Raw genomic sequence first — 22,406 nt, 5'->3', positions numbered from 1 at the left:
AAATGAAAGAAAGTATGAAGCAAAGAATGACAATGGAGAAGGAGGGAGGGAGATGGGAGAAGAGAGAGACAGAGAGAGAGACAAAGAGACACAGAGAGAGTAACAGAGAGACAGAGAAAGAGACAGAAGAATAGAGAAAAAGAGCGAGAAGGAGAAGACAGAAAGAAAGAAAAGCTGAGAGAAAGAAAGGAAGGGAGAAAATGAGGGAGGGCATAGAAAGGGAGAAAAAGAAAATAAGGAAAGAAAGAAAGAATTATTGACAATAAATAAAAGATCAAAGTAGAAACAAGAATATGTATCAATATGTTTATGAAATATCCTGTTACATCAGATTCTTCTGTGCATTGTACATTTTGAAAATAGTCCTAAAATTGTCTTCTACCATCAAATGGTCTCCAGGGAGAAACACATTCTCTGTAGTTCAATTTATGTGTCTCTCCTCTGGTGTGGACACCTGTGGACACAAGGCCTGTGGTGACTCACTGAGGACAGCCAAGCCTGCAGCTGTGCCCAGCCCTGCCCAGCCCCTGCTTATTTGCATGTGCCCAGAGCTAAGCTCACTGCCCTGAGCACTTCTTCAGAGTCTGCCCACACCCTGGGCAATAGTCAGTCCAGTCAGCACACAGCATGGACATGAGGACCCTTGCTCAGCTCCTGGGGCTCCTGCTGCTCTGCCTCCCAGGTACGGAAGGACACTACTGGGTATTATATCAGCCTAGGACATCCTGGGCTGTCTGGAACTTCAGGGAAGACTTCTTATCATGTGAATATCAAGGAGGATAATTGTGCTTTTTTAAAATCTTTTCTCTGTCAGGTCCCAGATGTTCCATCCAGATGACCCAGTCTCCATCCTCCCTGTCTGCATCTCCAGGAGACAAAGTCACCATCAATTGCAAGGCCAGTCAGGACATTAGCAGTCAATTAAACTGGTATCAGCAGAAACCAGTGAAAGCGCCTAAACCCTTGATTTATTGGGGAGACAGTTTGCATTCTGGGGTCTCATCCAGGTTCAGTGGCAGTGGATCTGGGTCAGATTACTCTCTCACCATCAACAGCCTGCAGCCTGAAGATGCTGGCACTTATTACTGTCAACAGTATATTAGTTACCCTACCGCAGTGACACAAATCATAATATAAACCTGCCAGGGAAGAAGTGAGAGTATGGGCTGCCCCAGCTGCCTCTCCTGCTGCCTCCACCTGCTGACATAGCTTCTCAGAGGCAGAAAGTCTCTGACAGTCACCTGAAGATCTTAATAGAATCAGCTGTGCAGATTTCTCTTTATTTCTCTGTCTACAGCAGTACAAGCATGGAAATGCATCTCTTGTTTTAGTAGAGCACATAAATTATCGCATGGGGGAAAACTGTTAACACATTACTTATCAAATTAATTAATTAATCTGAAAGAAGACATGCTACTTATTCCTAGCTTGCTGAATTTTTGTAATGCAAAGAAATATAGATTCTATGGTTTCATTCATTGTAATAATTAATTTATGTCTAGAATATACCTAACAGAGGATCACAATAGGTCAATAGCTCTTAAATGTTACCATACAAAATAATGCTAATCAAAATGAACTTTAAGATATGAAAAGAAGCGAGATTTTTTTTTGTTGTTGTTTGTTTTTGCTTTTTTGGTGGAATGTGATTTATATATACTTTTATCTGATTAAGAATAGGGAAAGAGGGCTGGGAGTTTGGCCTAGTGGTTAAAGTGCTTGCCTAGCATGCATGAAGACCCGGGTTCGATTCCTCGGTACCACATACATAGAAAAAAAAAGCCGGAAGTGGTGCTGAGGCTCAAGTGGTAGAGCTCTAGCCTTGAGAAAGTCCAAGGACAGTGCTCAGGCCCTGACCTCAAGACCAGGACTGGCAAAAAAAAAAAAAGAATAGGGAAAGATAACAAAATAGTGACACAAAGGAAGAATCAATGCAACAGTGATACTTACAAAACCCTTTGTTGGAAATGAAGTTTATAACTTTTGGGGGAGGGCATTCAGGGGTAGGGAAAGTGGGAGAAAATGAGGGAGGTGTAACACTCTTCAACAAGAAATGTGCTCATTACCTCACTCATGTACCTGTAACCCATCTCTACATCACCTTGAAACTAAAACATATTATAGAGAAAAATTCAGGTCTAAGCTACTGCCATTCCAAGACTGGGTTACATTACTGAGTACTACGCTAAACACAGAAATGTGTCCTCTGGAGTTCCCTCAGACACCAGATCTTCTACCTGTGAAATGGGCAGTCTCCTCACCTAGGTCATTGCCCTGTCTAGAAACCCAGGGTGGGTGCCAACTTTCTCCACTACTTGCAGGTCCTGACAGGTGACCTTCCAATCCTCCCCTCCACCCCAGTGTGTGCCTGCACATTTCATGGCTATTTAAAGTAGACTTTTCTAACTTTTCATTGGCATGAGGACTCCTGATGCAGAAACTCCAGGGAAAAGTGGCTGTGTGAAGTAAATCGAGTTTATCCCAGTGGCTGAGAGTTTAGGTCAAACTTTACATCCCACACTCACTGAAACCATATAAATAATTCTGAACATGACCACTCAGTCATCTTTTGGGTCTGACTTCTTCCAACCTCACCACAGAATTGGGTTCGTGACATCTTCCTTCTTCATCCTACTTAGATGCATAGAATGGTAGCATGTGAGACCTTGCTCCTGCTCTGATTTTCTGCAGAATTGTGTCTTTTGCGGTCCATATATAAGATTAGGCTGCTAAAACCCAGGGTCTTCCTCTCAAAACCAGAGAATTCCACACTTCTGGTCCAGATTCTTTGCTTCCCTAGGAGTTAAGAAGCTAATGACTACACTCATTATCTATGTTGAATCAAGTTCTGCTATTTTCTTGTGTGAATCACAAATGATACCTTTATATGAGAAGTCATGGCCATGTATGTGCTTCATGGACAGAAGATGAGAAAAGGGACAGAAACGAAGAGGAGCCTTCACGGTAATTTCAACCAAAAGCTTGAAGTAGAGACGGTGTATATGAGAAGCTGTGTCAGCAGGTGGAGGCAGCAGGAGGAGCAGCTGGGGCAGCCCAGCCTCTCACTTCTGCTTCACTGAGAGGTTTTTGTTATGACCTGTATCACTGTGGTAGGGAAACTATTACTCTGTTGACAGAAATAAGTGCCAACATCTTCAGGCTGCAGGCTGCTGATGGTGAGAGTGAACTCTGTCCCTCGCCCACTGCCACTGAACCTGGATGGGACCCCAGATGCCAAACGGTTTGCCCAATAAATCAAGAGTTTAGGAGCTTTCCCTGGTGTCTGCTGGTACCATTGTAAATTATCACTAATACCCTGACTGGCCCTGCAATTGATGGTGACTCTGTCTCCTGGAGATGCAGACAGGGAGGATGGAGACTGGGTCATCTGGATGTCACTTCTGGCACCTGGCAGTGGAAACATACAAGAAAATACCCACACCATTAGCCATGTTGTAATAGAACTTTCCTGAGGAACTGCACAGACATGGTGTGAGAGAATTGCTGTCCTTCCTTACCTGGCAGGCAGAGCAGCAGGAGCCCCAGGAGCTGAGCAGGGGTCCTCATGTCCATGCTGGGTGCTGACTGGACTGACTGCTGCCCAGGGTGTGGGCAGACTCTGAAGAAGTGCTCAGGGCAGTGGGCTGAGCTCTGGGCACATGCAAATGAGCAGGGGCTGGGCAGGGCTGGGCACAGCTGCAGGCTTGGCTGTGCTCACACTCATGAGTAGGTAAGCTGATAGGTATTAGCCATGAGCACCTCACTCGTGTGTGTGTGTGTGTGTGTGTGTGTGTGTGTGTGTGTGTGTGTGTTTGCTCATTTATCCTGGGGCATGAACTGATGGTCTAGGTTTTGTCCCTTAGATTTTTGTGCTCAAGGCTAGCATTTCCATATACCATTTGAGCGGCAGATCTACTTCCGCATATTGGATGACTAATTGTTTATAATCTCAAGGACTTTCCTTCCTAGGCTGGCTTCAAATTACAGTTCTTGGATCTCAGTTTACTGAGTAGCTAGGATTACAAAAATAAGGCACAGATACCCAACTTTAATTGCTTTAGATATAGAGGTAACATGAAAAGTACTGAATGGACAGAAAAGCATCTTATATGGTTTCAGTCATTGCCATTACAATATAAGTTTAAACAATTTTCACAGATGCAGTTTCACTCCGATGACGACCCACCACTGAAACTTTAGACTTCTTATATGGCTTATATGCACTTTTCTTAATCTGGTTCTCATATTTTGTTACTGTTATACCACTGAATTCTGCTTCCCACAGTTCATCAGGATGACGTGATGAGTTTTGAGGTTTGACTTCAACAAAAACTACTGCTACCCAGCCACAAATGGTCTTCATTCATTCCAAATGAGTGGAAATCTCATGCCTGCCCAGGAAGTAGTACTGCTGTTCACATCTCCAGGACCAAGTGAAGAGAGAAGAGAGAGGATGGGTGAGGAGAGGAAAGACAGATAAAAAGATAGAGACTGAGACAGAGAAAAAGAGACAGAGAGAAAGAGAGTCAGTCTTGTTCTCTTCTGAAGTAAATATACAAATATGTACATGAAGAAACACCTTGGACCTTGAGAAAACATAAGTAGAAAATTGCTCAATCAGATATCATATTATGCCTTTCCTTGGACACTCTGCTCAGTTTAATGGTGAGAGGAGTCATCTTTGCCTTCATTACATACACTCCTGAGTTTAGGAATTCTGTGAGTCTTATTGCTACATTTCTATGCATCTAAGTAGGATGAAGAAGGAAGATGTCACGAACCCAATCCTTGGTGAAGCTGGAAGAAGTCCAGCCCAAAAGATGACTGAGAGGTCATGTTCAAAATTATTAATGTGATTTCAGTGAGTGAGGGGATGTGAAGTTTGGCCTAAACTTTCAACCACTGGGATAAACTCGATTTACTTCACACAGCCACTTTTCTGTGGAGTTTCTCATGAGGAGCCCTCATGCCAATGAAAAGTTAGAAAAGTCTACTTTAAATAGCCATGAAATGAGCAGGCACACACTGGGGTGGAGGGGAGGATTGGAAGGTCACCTGTCAGGACCTGCAAGCAGTGGAGAATGTTGGCACCCACCCTGGGTTTGTAGACATGGCAATGACCTAGGTGAGGAGACCTCTGGTGTCTGAGGGAACTCCAGAGGACACATTTCTGTGTTTAGCGTAGTACTCAATAATGTAACTCAGTCTTGGAATGGCAGAAGCTTAGACCTGAATTTTTCTCTATAAAATGTTTTAGTTTCAAGGTGATATAGAGATGGCTTACAGGTACATGACTGAGGTTATGAGCACATTTCCTGTTGAAGAGTGTTACACCTCCCTCATTTTCTCCCACTTTCCCTACCCCTGAATGCCCTCCCCCAGAAGTTATAAAGTTCATTTCCAACTACGTGTTTTTGTAAATATTACTGTTGAATTGGTGCACCCTTTGTCCTTTGTGTCACCATTTTTTTTACTACCCTTCCCTTTTCCTAAGCACATAAAATGATATTTAAGTCCCAGGTAACACACTCAAAAGCAGTGACAACAGGGATAAACAAAAGGGAAAAAAGAAAGAAAAAAGAAATAACTTCATACATTCTATTAAAAAAGCAAAAAAAAAAAAAGAAAAAAGAAAAGAAAAGGAAAACCCCCCCAAACCAACCAAATAACAACAATAAAAAAGCAGTCTCTCCTGTTTCTATATCTTAGAGTTCATTTTGAATAGCATTATTTTGTACGGTCATATGTAGACAGCTATTGAGCTATTGTGATCCGCTGCTAGATATATCCTAGACATACATTACTTATTATAGTGAATGAAACCATGGAGCCTATATTTCTTTTCATTACAGAAATTCAGCATGCTAGGATCAACTAACATGTCTCCCTTCAGATTAATTAATTTGGTAAGTAATATGTTAACAGATTTCTCCCATGCTATAATTTGTATGTTCTGTTGAAACAAGGGAGGCATCACCAGGTTTGTACTGCTGAAGACAGAGAAATAAAGTAGAGAGAAATCTGCACAGCTGCTTCTACCAAGATCTCCAAGTGACCTTCACAGTCTGACTGCACGTGAGAAGCTGTGTCAGCAGGTGGAGGCAGCAGGAGGAGCAGCTGGGGTAGTATAGACTCTCATTTCTGCTTCCCTGGGAGGTTTTTGTTATGACTTGTGTCACTGTGGGAGGGTAACTAGCATACTGTTGACAGTGATAAGTGGCAGCATCTTCAGGCTGCAGGCTGCTGATGGTGAGAGAGTAATCTGAGCCAGATCCACTGCCACTGAACCTGGATGGGACCCCAGATGCCAAACTGGATGTGTAATAGATCAGGAGCTGAGGAGCTTTCCCTGGTTTCTGCTGATACCAGGCTAAATTTTTACTAATGTCCTGACTGGACCTGCAAGTGATGGTGACTTTGTCTCCTGGAGATGCAGACAGGGAGGATGGAGACTGGGTCATCTGGATGGCACATCTGGAACCTGGCAGATAAAAGATTTTTAAAAAGCACAATTATCCTCCTTGATAATCACATGATAAGAAGTCTTTCCTGAAGTTCCAGACAGCCCAGGATGTCCTAGGCTGATATAATACCCAGCACTGTCCTTCCTTACCTGGGAGGCAGAGCAGCAGGAGACCCAGGAGCTGAGCAGGGGTCCTCATGTCCATGCTGTGTGCTGACTGGACTGACTGCTGCCCAGGGTGTGGGAAGACTCTGAAGAAGTGCTCAGGGCAGTGGGCTGAGCTCTGGGCACATGCAAATGAGCAGGGACTGGGCAGGGCTGGGCACACTGCAGGGAACCACCATGGCATTGTGTCCACAGGTTTCCCACACAGAGGAGGGACAGAAAATGCCTGCTTGCAGAGATTGTGTTTCTACTTGGAGACCATTTGACTGTCGAATAAATATTTTAAGATTATTTTTAAAATGCATGACTACAGAGTAACTGATGTAACAGAGTATTTCAAAAATATATTGATACTTATTTTTTTTCTTCTTAGATTTTTTATTCACTTTCAATAATTCCTGCTGTCAAAACAAGTACTTTATCTTCGGCTTACCAAGCTATTACTGACTGAAAATTGTTTTCTTTCTTTCTTTCCCTCTCTCCTTCCTTCCTTCCTTCCTTCCTTCCTTCCTTCCTTCCTTCCTTCCTTCCTTTCTTCCCTCCTTTCTTTTCTTTCTCCCTCCTTCGCTCCCTCCCACTTTACCTCTCCCTCTCTGTTTGACTCTTTTTACTTTTTTTATTCTTTTCAGTTTAGGTTTTTATTGTTTTCTTTAGTTTTGTTGGTCATGGGACTTGAACTCTGGGCCTAGGGCACTGTCCTTTAGGTCTTCATCTCAAGGCTACCTCCCTACCCCTTGAGCCACAGAGCAACTTCCTTAAGTTTAGTTTTGTTCAGATTTCTTTCCATTCCTCTGCTTGAATTCAGGCCTTTGGGAATTGTCCTTGAGCTTTCTGAACCCGAAAGGTCTACCACTTGAGCCAAGCCATCTTCTAGCCTTTCCGGTATATGTGATACCAAGAAATCACACCCAGAAATTCATGCACACTGGGCAAGCGCTCTACCACTAGGCCATACCCCCAGCCTGAAATGCAGTTTAGATTTTGATCTTAGGGCTTGAACCCAGGGAGTGGGTTCTGTCTGTCAGCTTTTTTCATCAAGTTTACTGCTCTACCACATGACCCACATCTCTACCTCTGGCTCATTGGTTGTTACTTGGAGATTAGAGTCTTGTAAACTTTTCACGCAGGTTGTCTTTGAACAATGTCATATCTCATGTACATGCATAGGTAGATCAATAGGTATTAGCCATTAGGCACCAGCCTAAAATGTTTCATTTCTCCTTCCCTTCCTCCTTCTGCCTCTTGTTCTCTTTCTCTCTGTCTCTGTCTGTCTCTGTCTCTCTGTCTCTGTCTCTCTGTTCTCACCCTCATTCTGGGCCATGACTTGAAGGATTGGTGTTATCACTTAGGTTTTGTGTTCAAGTCTAGTACTCTGCTATACCATTTGAGCCACAGCTGTCACTTTCTGATTTTGGAAGTTTAATCAGAAATGTAAGTCCCATAGACTTTCCTGCCTGAGCTGGCTTCAAATGGCAATCCTCGCATCTCAGCTAATGAGAAGGGATATTTATAAGTGTACATTGATTAAATAAATCATAAGTAAATAGATAATAGGAAACATATTGAATGCATTGAAAAGTTTTTTGTGGTATTTTTAATCATGGCCATTACAATACAAGTGGAAGTAAGATTTGCAGATCCTTTTTATTCTGATTGCTCAATAATGATCCATAAATTTGCCACCATTGGAACTTTTGATGCCTTACATCCTCAGTATCTAAATAGATTGCTTTGCTTAATCTGAAATCCTTCATATTTTGTCTCATTTGTGTCATTCGTCATTACTTCTTACAGTTCGTCAGCAAGATGTGATGCTGAAGATTCTGAAAAACAGGTTCTGGGATAGCACTAAAATTTCGTAGTCTGTCAATCTCCAATTTTCCATAAACACCACACACACACACACACACACACACACACACACTCACACACACATCTTAATTATCTCTCATCTGAACCTCTTAGAAGATGAGGCTTTCAGTGTGTTCTGTCCTGCTGAGGATTCACAAGGCCAAGTTACACTGGCTGTGCACACAAGCCTTGTTGCACTTCAGAGGCAGCTTTTGTTCTCTCCCATCTGGGTCCACCCTCGAAGTGCACTTCTTGCTTCATTCCCAGGATCCTGCTGAAAAGGAGCACCATTGTCAGGGTGTGCTTGATACAGATCAAATGAAGAGAAAATAGAGACCCACAGAGAAGCATGGCAGTGTGAGCAGTGTCTCAGGCACAAGTGCACCATGGTTGCTGAGCAGCGAGCTTGCCAGCCTTAGTTCTGTGGAGAAGGAAGCAGCCCTCCTGCTCTCCAAGACTTTCAAGAGCCATACTCTGGGGCTTTGCAGATTGTGAGGTTGGCTTGCCCTCTGGTGGCATCACACTCTTTGGTACTGTTAGTATGGAGTCCTAGTCAATCTTAACTCCAGTATCCACAAAAGTGGTCCACTTTCATGTGCTTCAAGGTCAATTTCTGTAGGAAATTAAAATGACTTCTCTCATCAGATATTGTATGGCAGTTAGAGAAAAAATCTATAGGTTAATCATGGATTTTGAAAACTGAATGGCTCCAGAGTAGTTGGTAGTCAAGGATGTGTGTTCCCTATGAGATGCCCAATATGTGACTCTGGCAAGGAGGAGGGGTCCTGAGTGACAATGAAGAGTCAGTCATGCTGTGCATCATAGAACCCAGTTTGTCACAACACTTATCTACTCGGTGTGTTACAAGAGAGCCAAACAACTGGCGGGCATCCTTGTTTTCAACGCTAACTCCTTCCCTTGAAGGTTGTCCCAACCATCTGATTTCTATCGAATGGAACAATTTCAACACTTTTATTGACTTACATTTGAACTTGGACCTTGTATCTTCAAGATCACCACAACGGGACCCAGCAAGTAAAGACTAATGGGTTCCAGGCTAATTTTGTGGTTTCCTCAGCTGTAAGTCTTGATTGTAGCACTCAATTGAACTGATTTGACTGACTTATCGAATGGATAGAATGACATCAGAGTAGATGAAGGAAGCAATAATATTTAATAGACCTTTATTAAAGAGTCCTTTGGGAAGAGTAAAGCCTTAGCTTCCTATTCGTGAGATCAAACTGAAAGTGTAAATAGATTTTTGGAACATTCCTACAGGTGGATCATTAAAGGTTTATGCTAAGGAGAAGGAAAAGAGTGGAAATCAAACAGTGAAACATAGAATTATGTCTCATATTTTGGTATTTTAATAACATTTGGTCTAAGCTGAGCGAAATGGCTCTTAACTGCAAGGCCAACCACTTGATTAAAGTTTCGTGTGAGGGCAATAGGAAAGATGCATGGAGAGCATCTCTGGCATTGGCTATGTAGCCATGGAAAGCTTTCACGATCGTGAAAGATGGAATTCAGATGGAAAAGTTTCCCTGTAGAAAAGACCTTCTCCAGTATTTGGCTCATGCAAAGACATTTAGAAGTCATTTACTCGGACTGGTTTCAGAAATTTTCATCCCCAGGCAAGCTTTGGGTAACTGGAGAGCTGTGGAACAGAAGAGAAGACCCAAAGTAAACTCACATATCTACTGCCATCTGATTTTTAACAGTGTCAAAAACTAAGCTGGAGAAAAGAATGTCACTTCAATAATTGGGGATGGGAAAACGTGGTATCTGCATATAGAAGATGGAATGTACTTGACTAATTTCAACAATACAAAATTAAACCTGAAATGGATCAAATATATGAGTGTGAGATGTGAGATTTTGATATACACATGGGAAAACAAGGAAACATATTTGAAGATAAGGTCACGGATAATTATTTATAAACAGGACTCCTGTTATATGTAGGTAGGAAAAGACATATGGCACTTTTTTCCAATTTTAATGCTTCTTGTTATATATATATATATAACATATATATATGCCATTTCTGGGGCTTGAAATCAGGGTCTGGATGCTATCTCTGATCTTCATTTGTGTTCAAAGCTAGCACTCTGTCTCTTTTGGGTTTTTAATAGTTTCCTGCTCAGGCTGCTTTTGAACCTTGATCTTCAGATCCCAACTTCATCAATAGCCAGGACTGCTGGTTTGAGTCACCAGTGCATAGCAAGGAAAGAAATCTGAAACAAAGTAATTTATCTTCCATGTTTTCTGTGTTGTGGTATTGTTTTGCATCTGAGGGGTTGTTAGGCAGGTGAGAGCATCAGTGGCCTACCTGTTTTTTTTTTCCAGAACGTAGGAAATCACAGAATTATGTTGCCAAAATCCTAGGAGGGCAGCCTTATAGAACCATAAAATCCCCCCATTCTTAGTTCCAACTTTTCTGGTTACCTAGGATTTAAGAAGCTAAGGATTAAACTCATGTCCTGTTTTCAGATAATTACTCTTTTGGGAATGTGAATCACAAAGGATGCCTTCCTGTTAGAAGAAATATGGCCATGTCTGTGCTTCATTACAGAGGAGGAGAAAAGAGGCAGAGATACAGAGCAGCTTTTACAGAAAGTTCACCTAAAAGTTTGAAGTATTGCTGAGAGGCAGATTGCATGTGAGAAGCTGTGTCAGCAGGTGGAGGCAGCAGGAGGAGCAGCTGGGGCAGCCCAGCCTCTCACTTCTGCTTCCCTGGGAGGTTTATGTTATGATTTGTATCACTGTGGGAGGTCTACTATAACCCTGTTGACAGTAATAAGTGGCCACATCTTCAGGCTGCAGGCTGCTGATGGTGAGAGTGAACTCTGTCCCAGATCCACTGCCACTGAACCTGGATGGAACTCCAGATTCCAAACTAGTTGCATAATAGATCAGAGGCTTTGGAGCTTTCCCTGGTTTCTGCTGATACCAATGTAAAATATTACTAATGCCCTGACTGGCCTTGCAATTGATGGTGACTCTGTCTCCTGGAGATGCTGACAAGGAGGATGGAGACTGGGTCATCTGGATGTCACATCTGGAACCTGGCAATGGAAACACAAGAAAATACCCACACCATTAGTCATGTTGTAAGAGAACTTCCCTGAGGACCCAGGCAGCAGTGATCGTACAGGGTGTGAGAGAATTGCTGTCCTTCCTTACCTGGGAGGCAGAGCAGCAGGAGCCCCAGGAGTTGAGCAGGGGTCCTCATGTCCATGCTGGGTGCTGACTGGACTGACTGCTGCCCAGGGTGTGGGCAGACTCTGAAGAAGTGCTCAGGGCAGTGGGCTGAGCTCTGGGCACATGCAAATGAGCAGGGGCTGGGCAAAGCTGCAAACAGCTGCAGGACTGGTTCATCACAAGAATCATCTCAGTTCCCATGTTGCCCATGTGTCTTAGTTTAGACTAGAGAATGTGATTCACCCAGCTAGCACAAGTCACTATCATTCTGCTGTCATGTGAATAGTTCTATTGGTGCTTATAGGGATGAGAACCCACTTTCCCTGAGTGTCTTAATATCACTTCTCTATAATGTCTATTAAAAGTGAGAAGATTAAGGCAAAATGGGTGTCTTATATTCTGTGTATGAAGAGAATGAAAGGTATGAAGAAAATGGAGTTTCTGGACATTTTAAATTTGTTTATTGTGTCTATGTTTATTTCTCATTGACATAGCAAGATCATGCCTCAGTCTATTCCAAAACACGCATATAAACTCAAAATAATACGAGGATTTTCTTTAAGAGCAGGGATAAGGATGAGTCAAACTCTTCCTCACTTGACTTTGCTATATAAGCTAGAAAAAAATTGAAAGCAAATATAAGCAACTCTAGCAATGACTGAAGAGAGCCATGTCTTGGGATGGCTGGAGGGCTGGAGCAAAAGCTTGTTGGTAGCAGAAAAGAGCAAAGTTACTTTGGTATTTGTAATTTTCTACTATCTCCAGGTGGACTTTTTATTCTTGGACTTAAGCTCAGATGTTACCAAAGGACTACAGTACATCCATGCATCCAGTGCCCTCTGATCGCTCCACAGCAAATTCAGGGCAAAACCCCTACTTTTAGTCTTCTTCCCATGTCATATTTGCTCTTTAGTCCTGTTACATCTCTTTCTTATCACATGTGTACAAATTTCTGCTACTTCCTGGAGATGAGAGAGGCTCCTCTCTACTTATTATGCCCAGTGGCTCCTTAAAGTAGGAGAGAAAAATAAAAGCTGTTTGAAGGTTTAGTGGCACTCTGTCCTATTTTAAATATTGCTTTGTTTCTCCAGTACTTTAGGTGTGAGGAGGGAGGTACAAGACTTTGGAGGATGTTGCTGTAGTGATTGGAATAAGAAGATAAGTCTTCAGGATGGGAATAAGGGCAAACTTCTATTTTTTTACATGATACTAGTGGCAATATGGAAAATGAGGACTGTTAATTTTAAGACCAATGACTGTCACTCATTAGAATTTGTAATTGGATTAAAGACAGCACCAAAGACATGGTCACATGGATTCAGGGCTTCTGTGCTCTGTGAAAAACACAGGTACTCTACTAAGAAAGTGGCCAGAATTTTGGGGGATCTATGTGACCTGAAGATTTAGCTCCATTAACTATATTTCCAACTGCTACCCAGCTTTGCTTCAGGTGTTTGTAGAAACTTGACTAAGCACTGGATGCATCTTTGATTAACATCTTAATGGTCTAATCCATTCTGAAGGGCTTTCCAGAGAAAGTCTCTTTGAAATCCCATTGGTGTTTGTAAATATCCATGTGCTGTATAGTTCACGAAGAAATGATGGCTGCAATTCCCTCTAAAATCAGGAACGAGACAAGGATGCCCACTCTCTCCACTCCTCTTTAACATAGTACTAGAATTCCTAGCCAGTGCAATAAGGCAAGAAGCAAGCATAAAGGGGATCCAAGTAGGGAAAGAGGAAATAAAACTATCCCTCTTTGCAGATGACATGATTCTGTATTTAAAGAATCCTATAGACTCTACTCCCAAGCTCCTTGAGCTGATTCAAAGCTTTGGAAGAGTAGCAGGCTATAAAATCAACCCTCAAAAATCAACTGCCTTCCTTTATGCCAACAGTGAGAGGAACGAGGCAATAATCAGGAAAAAAACTCCTTTCACAATAGCCTCAAAGAAAATAAAGTACCTAGGAATTAGCTTAACTAAGAATGTAAAGGACCTTTTTGACGAAAACTTTAAAACCCTAAAAAAGGAAATTAAAGCAGAACTAAGGAAATGGAAAAACCTCCCATGCTCCTGGATTGGAAGAATCAACATTGTGAAAATGACAATCTTGCCAAAGGCAATCTACAAATTCAATGCAATACCCATCAATATCCCAATGGCATTCTTTAAAGAAATAGAAGAGGCAATCCAAAATTTCATATGGAATAATAAAAGACCCCGTATAGCAAAAACACTTCTTAGCAGAAAGAACAGCGCTGGAGGAATTTCAATTCCAAACTTTAGACTCTATTACAGAGCTATAATTCTCAAAACAGCTTGGTACTGGCACAGGACCAGGCCTGAAGACCAATGGAATAGAACTGAGGACCCAGATATTAAACCACAGACCTATGGCCACCTAATCTTTGACAAGAGAGCCAAAAAAATAGAATGGAAGAAAGACAGCCTCTTCAACAAGTTGTGCTGGCAGAACTGGTTAAGCACCTGTAGAAAATTAAGTTGGATCCTTCTTTGTCACCTTGCACTAGAATTAGCTCCAAATGGATCAAAGACCTGGAGGTAAAAGCTGACACACTGAAAACTTTACAGGAAGGAATAGGAGATACACTAGGCCTCCTTGGCACAGGTCGAAACTTTCTTAATAAGGACCAAGAATCACAACAAATCAGAGAAAGACTGGATAAGTGGGACTGCATTAAACTGCAGAGCTTTTGTATGGCAAAGGACATAGCTAGTAAACTAATCAGGAAGCCTACAGAGTGGGAGAAGATCTTCACCAACCAAACAACGGACAAAGGCTTCATATCTAAAATATATCAACAACTCAAAAAATTGAATCACTCCAAAACTAACCTCCAAAGTAACAACCACCCCATTAAAAAATGGGCCAAAGACTTAAAGAGAGTCTTCTCTGAAGAAGAAACAAAAATGGCCTATAGACACATGAAGAAATGCTCAACATCTCTGGCCATAAAAGAAATGCAAATCAAAACAACTCTAAGATTCCACCTCACTCCAGCTAGAATGGCCAGGATCAGGAAAACGAATGACAACAGATGCTGGAGGGGATGTGGCCAGGAGGGATCACTACTAAACTGTTGATGGGAGTGAAAGTTCGTTCAACCACTATGGAAAGCAGTGTGGCAGTGCCTCAAAAGGCTAAACATAGAACTCCCCTATGACCCAGCAATTCCACTACTTGGCATTTACCCAACCATCCAGAAACAAGGACATACTAAATCCACTAGCACAACAATGTTCATTGCAGCACTATTCACCATAGCAAAGATATGGAACCAACCTAGATGTCCCTCAGTTGATGAGTGGATCAACAAGTTGTGGTATTTGTACACAATGGAATTCTATGCTGCTGTCAGAAAGAATGACATCGACCCATTTGTTAGGAAATGGAAAGACTTAGAAAAGGTCATGTTGAGTGAAGTAAGCCAGACTCAAAGGAACTTAGGCTCAATGGTTTCCCTCATTCATCATAATCAGTAGAAACCTTGGGCTCTACTAGCAGAGATTTGCAATAGAGCAAAATCTTGATACATAAGGCCATATAATGTGAAGCTAATTGAAAGGACCTCCAGGATATTGAAACAAAAGCCATATAATGAATGATTGTTGTCCTTAATGTACTATGTTGTCTCTCATCTCCTTTGCTGTGCCTTGGTTATCTCATATTGGTATAGTATCTCACTTGGTTATCTGATATATTGAATTTATTTGTATTTGGATATTTGAAATTTGATAGGGAAGGGGGGAAAACCAAGATGGGTAGGGGGTTTGGGGAGGGAGGGAAATGGGTACCAAGACATGTGAAAGGGTATCAATGTATGTGAATTAATGCACCTTCTATCTGGCAAATATCATGTAACCCTTTTACTAATTACAATAAAAAAAGTAAAAAAAAAGAAAATGATGGCTGCAGAAGAAACTGCGTTTAAGTCTCAGTTCAAGCTGGATTTCAATGTAAATTGATTGATAATCTCTGGGGCTCAAGGTGGTGCTGGCTGTTGGCCATGGAGGAACATGAGGTCTTATCTCCTTCCAAAGCCAAGTTTAGTATTTTCATTTCAGTGAACATTTGTGAAAGATCTCAACTTATCTTTTCATATAATGATACATATGAAACCTGAAGTTGAGAGTGTATTGCCAGAGTAATTAAGGTGCAAGCATGCTACCCTGTCTGAAAAATAAAAATACAGGGGGAATAATAGTTCATGTGATATAGCACTTGTGAGGTAGAAAGGAAGCACTGGGTTTCAATTTCAGTGGAACTGCAAAATAAATTTTTCACTCAATTTGGTAAATGTGCAATATTCCATTAGAGCCAGAATCTTCACAAAGTTCTCATTTTCAGTTTGTTATTACAAGCCTTTTCATGCATTTAACTTAGTCTTGTTCTTTTCAAGTAAAACGATAATTCATTGGAAGAAGTAATAGGATAAAGAGAAGGAGCACATTGCATAATTCTGCCAATACACCTTCGCTAACTTTCAGTGCTGCAGTTGCCTTTCCTGTCCCATATTCAGTAGGCAACATATTTTTCTTAATTTAGAATTTTCTATATTATGACAATCTTCTGCCATTTGTGATGACTGTATGACTGTAGTTATCATAATGAAAGTTCTGACTAATGACGACGCCAGACCTGTTCACTTTAGCAAACATCTCCATACTCTCTGTGCATCCTCTCCATTCACTGTCAATGCCTATCTTTGATGTGGTGGTTAGCTTTTTGTTTTTCCTTTGTAGTGGTAAAGAGAGACATCTTTAGGGATGGGTCAGGACCGCTTGTCAAGCCAGTGCAGGCAGAGGAACATTGAGTCTTGATTTGGGCAAAAAGTTGGACATGGATTTGATCATCTGTATTTCTGGACATTTATTTTTGCACATTCCCCCCCCCCATCCTAGCTGATCACCATAGGAATATCAACAGTCTCCACACCTGGAACCTGGACACTATTGTGTTCTTACGATGATTATGACATTGATGCCCAAGTGAAATCCTCCTACTGTGTTTTTCGATGCCTAACTTTCACGGGAACTCATTATAAAGAATCTAGCCAGAGTCAATCTGCAGGGAGGATGCAAAGTTCTACATTATTTTCAGCTGGATTACCAGGGAATGTTGGTATCTTGGTAGTGAATATGTTTGTGCTGACTTCTACCAGACAGGATGTGTCTCACTGTCATCTTGACGCAAGAGAGGACACCTCTGCCAATCCACCCAAACGAGCATTGTGTCAGGAATGAGCACCCTCAGAATTTTCTCAGTGCTGATGAGAGGAGAGGTGCATGCATACCTCAGCTACTCAGCTTACCGAGAATATCACAAATGTATTTTTCCCATTTCCATGTGGTGTTGCCATTCATTCATCCTCAGCAATAGAAAAGTGCATAGCTTGTGGTGTGTTCTGTACTGTCCATTTTCCCTTCTCTTGTAATGCTCAGATCTTGGGGGCCCCAGAGACCACCAACGAGCCGACCGACATAATGCACACGAGAGTTTTATTGCAAGCTCGAGCCTGGGCTGTCAACCATCACTGATGCAGCAGATCTGTATTGAGAGCCCCGACCTTCCAGTTGGAAGGGTTTTATATGTTTACAAAGTTAAGTGTAAGGGGTTTCCAGCTGTTTAGGGTGGATTGGTTACAAAATACAGTTACATATGTGCTTCTATTGATTGGATGTCTCCACCTGGCCTGTCTCAACTTCGTTATTAAAAACTGACTGGTTTGGGGGACTGTTTTGTAAGTAGTATTTATACCCTTCAAAGTCAGGTTGGTTTGAACTTAAACAAGAAGTCTTGTTTTGGGTTTTCCAGGCAAGGTCAGTTTGTACTTTTACATGCATAACAGAATGGCTGTTCAAATAAGATGGAATTCCTCAGGCTAAGATGGAGTTATTCAGGCTAAAAACTGGTCCTCACACTCTGACTTTCTTCTTCCCTGCATATTGCTTCCTATACACCATTGTGAACTCCCTAGAATCCCCTGAGAGCTCTGTGTGCAGAAAGTAAGACTGAGTGGTACATGTGGAGAAAACCTGATTCCAGCAGAAAACTGCTGGCTCTGTGAGCTTAAAGTTTACTATATACCTATCCTTTGCTGTTTTGTTTTTTTTTTTGTCGGTGTAGGACAGACTCTGGGCCTGGGCATGGTCCCTGAGCTCTTCTGCTCAAGGCTGCTGCCCTGCCACTTAAGCCAAAGCTCCACTTCCAGTTTTCTGGTGATTAATTGGAGATAAGGCAGAAAAAGCCCATGATAGGATTATCTTGTTTAAAAAAACAAAAACAAAAACAAAAGCCATGTGCTAGTGGCTTTTACCTATAATCCTAGCTACTTGGGACTGAGATTTGGTTCAAAGCCAGCTCAGGCAGGGAAGTGTGAGACTTATCTCCAGTTAAACACCAAAAATTTATTACTCTATAGATATGCTTTATTATATATATTAATATGTATTTTAATTATGTTCTAAAGTTTATGTATCAGTGATTGTATATAGATTCCATTCAATACTTGTTTGTTAAACATGTCTTTGAAATATGATGTAAAAATCAATGTTAATAAATTCTTTAAATAAAAAAAAAAAGAGTTTCACAGTCTTCACAGTCTTTAGTGCCTGGGCTGGTTTTGAACCATAATCCTCAGATATTAGTCCCCTGAGTAGCTAAGATTACAGGTGTGAGTCACCACATCCAACTCCATTACCTACCTTTTGGAATGTGCCCTTTGATTGTGACCAAACTCCAACAAGACTTGCACTTTCTTACCCATTAAAAGTAGAGGAAAAGGAAATCCTGGAATTATAGGGATAGTCTCATATTTTTTCCTCACCTCTCTTGGCAATATGAATATATTTCTTGAGTAATTTTTTTCCACTTCATGATAATAAAGCATGAAGGTGAGGAAGACCTGGTAATCGGTTGCAGCAGCTCCCGCAAATACATCAAATACATCACAGAAAAGTGTCTTTTGCTTCCGTGGATGGAGCAGGTGAGGAAGGCAAATCCCATGGCTGTTTTGGTCTACAGAAGTGGAATAAGACTTAGAAGGTACGAGTGAAGTCAGTTCCCTCTCATTCAGCAGTACTGGCTTCAACAGTGGGAAAATGGGTGTTGAATCTTGTCGAAAGCATTTTCTGCATCTATTGAGATAATCGTGGGGCTCTTGTCTTTGATCTTGTTGATGTGTTGTATTGCATTTATTGACGAACTTGTGTTGAACCAGATTTGCATCACTGGGATAAATCCTGTTTATCATAACTTACAATACCTTTGAGTAGTAGTTATATTTGATTAACCAGCATTTTGTTGAGCAGTTTTGCATCTATATTCATCAAAAAGAGAATGAGAGTTCTTTATCATTGAAGAGTCCTTATCTGGTTTTGGGATGACTGTATGGCTGGCAAGATAATTTCTAGACTGTATAATGCATGAAAACAATGGATGTAACTGGGAATGAATATATTGAAACTTAGTCTTGTTTGTAGGAAACTCACAGTGTACTCAAACATGGTTAGGTTCATATATCTTTGACTCATTCCTAGGAATTCTTAGTGGAAGAAAAAACCTTTTTGGTCTTTTTTCCAAGTACTTATACATTTAAAATTGTCCTTCTTCCTTCCTTCCTTCCTTCCTGCCTTCCTTCCTTCCTGCCTTCCTGCCTTCCTTCCTCCCTGTCCCCCTTATTTCCTCCTTCCTCCTTTTCATTACCTTTCCTTTCTTTCTACTTCTTCCATTCTCCCGCATTCCCTCCCCCTTCCCTCTGTCTCTTCCGTTCTCCCTTTCTTCCTTCTTTCTTTTTCTTTTTGCTTAGTTTAGTTTTTGTGCTCAGGCTGTTAACTCAGGGTCTGAGTGCTGCCTCTTAGCTTTTTCTGTTAAAGCTTATGCTATAACATACACTTTCCAGCCCTTTGGTGGAGAATTGGAGATAAGAGTCTCATGGATTATGGTGTGCAGAATTGATTTTCTCCTATCTGACACGCCTGAGTAGTTAGTTCTTCAGGTATCAGCCAGCAGCATCTGGCTGAAATTATTTTATTTCTGTGTGTGTGTGTGTGTGTGTGTGTGTGTGTGTGTGTGTGTGTGTGTGTGTGTGCGTGTGTGACACAGAAGCTTAACTCAGGATCTGATACTGTACTTAGATTTTGTACTCAAAGCTAGTGCCCTGTCTTGAACTTTTGATTCATGTATGTTTTATAATATACTGCTCACAGAACAATTGGATTGATATTTTAAAAATCAAAAACCAGGAACTTAAAGGTTGGAACATTAGGATCACCTCAATGGAACTCAGCATGCAAACTGGTCAGGACCTGATGCCAGGCTACTTTTATAATTTTCCCTTTGGCAAGTGTTTTTATATTAAAAATGTCAACTTATTTGATCCATTTACATAGGATAGAATGATATCAGAACAGAAACATAAAGTAATAATATTTAATAGAATTTAAGAGCATCTCATCTGAGAATAGCAAATTCTTTGCTTCTAATTCTCATGATTGTATTAAAGATGGAAACTGTTTTCTGCAATGCTCCAAGAGGCAGAACATTAAAGGTCCATGCTAAGGGGGAAACAGAAAGAATGGAAATCCAACTCAATTTTATGTACAATTATGCCTCATACTTTGGCATTTTTAAAACATATATGATGGCTTAAAACTACAATCCCAGCTACATGATTGATAGAGATAAAGAAGATGACAATTTGAGACCATTCAGGCATTAAATTAGCTGTATATGATTATGAAAACCTGTCATCTGAGTTATGTGGCTAATGTTAACAGGAGAGTTACGAATAGGCCAACCGAGGACAAAAGAGACCTTATTGAAAAAAATAGCTTCAAAGGCAAGTATCTGAGTTTAAATCCCATAACACACTAACAACAAAAGGTGGGGCTGTGTGTTTTAATTAATTAGAAAATTAGATTAGAATTGATTATTGGTTCTGTCTTGTATACAATTAATATTCTCCTTTGTTCTTTTAAACTTCAACCTTTAGATTGTTTTGTGCTTTTTTTGTGCTTTCAGCTGGGATTCAGGTTTTGGCACACTGTTCCTGAACATTTTTACTCAAGGCTTGCACTACACCACTTTAGCCAGAGCTCTAATTTCACCTTTTTGGTGTTTAATTGATGAGAATAGTCTCATGGACTTTCCTGCCCTGATTGGCTTTGAACTGCGGTGCACAGAAGTCAGGCTCTTAGGTAGCTAGGATCACAGAATTGAGTCAGTGGCACACAAAATATTTTTAGCAAACAAGACAGTATATTGAGAAGTGGAAGATAAATGCTCCATTGTGTAAGAATGCTTTATTTTCTTCAAGAATTCATTTTTAGCTAGGCATCTCAGCTGATTAATCTTCCACTTTCATCAAATGGCTGACTGTGAATTAATTCTATCACCATGGGTACACAAGATATGAAGAATTAGGATAATTTACAAGTCAGCTCTCTCTTTTTCATACCTGGCTATCCTGAAGGCATTTGGGCCTGCTCCCTTTGTTGCTGGCTCTGCCTCTGCAAAATGGAGTAGCAACTGAGGGTCCAGGATGAAGCCAGGATTCGCATGTACCCTAATTTCCTTCATCTTTCAAAATATTCTTTACACATATGCTCAGAGGATCTGCTTGGTTACTCCCTAGACAAAGCAGCAGGACAGCTGAGGCACCCCAAGCAGGGAGGTTTTTGTTTGGGGTTGTACCATGTGAAAGGTTCATGTGTACCTTGATAGCAGTAATAAACCCCAATGTCCCCAGCCTCCACCCTGCTGATTGTCAGTGTGAAATCTATCAGACTCACTGCCACTAGATCTGTCTGGGACCCCAGAGTCTCCATTGGAAACCAAATAATCAGGCGCTGTGGAACCTGGCCTGGCTTCTGTTGGTACCAGCTTCAAAACGTGTTTCCATTACTGTACAGAAGGTTCTGACTGGACCTGAAGGAGATGGAGACTGTCTTTCCAGCAGTGACAGACAAAACAAGAAAGAGGGGCAATATCATCTGAGTCATTCTGACGCCTTTCATGTGAGCCAAACAATATGAGCCATTTTTATGATTTCCCCCTGGTGATGAATGTGGCATGGCTTTGAAAAGTATTTTAAGAAAAGCTTAGCTTTAAAGATAGACTTGCAAACAAACGGATTTCTATAATTCTCCTTCATTATCCACACTGTGCTCCAAAAGTCTTTCTCAGAAACACAAGAGCGTTCTCTCAGTTCTTCCTCATCCTCATAGATGTAAAGCTAATCTGCCCATCCTGGAGGTCAAGAACTGGATATCTCACTCAATGAGATGACACACATGGAGGCAGTGGGTCCCAGGACTAGTGCTCCTTCCCCATCTCCCTCTGCCCTTACCAGGGATCCACAGCATTAGCATCCCCAGATGTTAAGCAGGGAACCTCATTTTGAGTTGAAATGAGGCGTGCTGATCAATCCACACCAAGTGGGGTCTGAGTATTTGTCTCAGTCTTAGAGAGGAAGGACCTCCCTAGAGAGCACTACACAAATTCCATGGTGGGTAAAATGGACTGGCAAGACCATGGGCCAATCAGAAGCCTGATTGTTGATGTCAACAGACATACAAAAGTCCTCTGCATTTGTATGAAATTTAACACAGTCCATGCCATATGCAACAGTTAAGAAACACTCAGCTATGCAGGTGAAGATACACAAGCAGGGCATGTGCACAAATCACATTATGAGGAA

General features: G+C 41.3%; 1 gene segment (V, D, J or C); it reads right to left on the bottom strand.

Annotated features, from left to right (window-relative positions):
• Positions 1-11,154: 11,154 nt before the first annotated feature.
• Positions 11,155-11,720, bottom strand: LOC150060394 (immunoglobulin kappa variable 1-39-like). The segment is given in 2 exon segments: positions 11,155-11,547; positions 11,666-11,720. Coding segments are annotated over 2 exon segments (448 nt in total).
• Between the last annotated feature and the right edge of the window lie 10,686 nt (positions 11,721-22,406).

The sequence above is a fragment of the Megascapheus bottae genome, chromosome 7 (assembly GCF_031878675.1).
Source record: "Megascapheus bottae isolate mThoBot1 chromosome 7, mThoBot2.hap1, whole genome shotgun sequence".
Classification (NCBI taxonomy): Eukaryota; Metazoa; Chordata; class Mammalia; order Rodentia; family Geomyidae; genus Megascapheus; species Megascapheus bottae.
The sequence above is the reverse complement of the archived record's forward strand: the minus strand, read 5'-3'. Positions and strand labels throughout refer to the sequence as shown.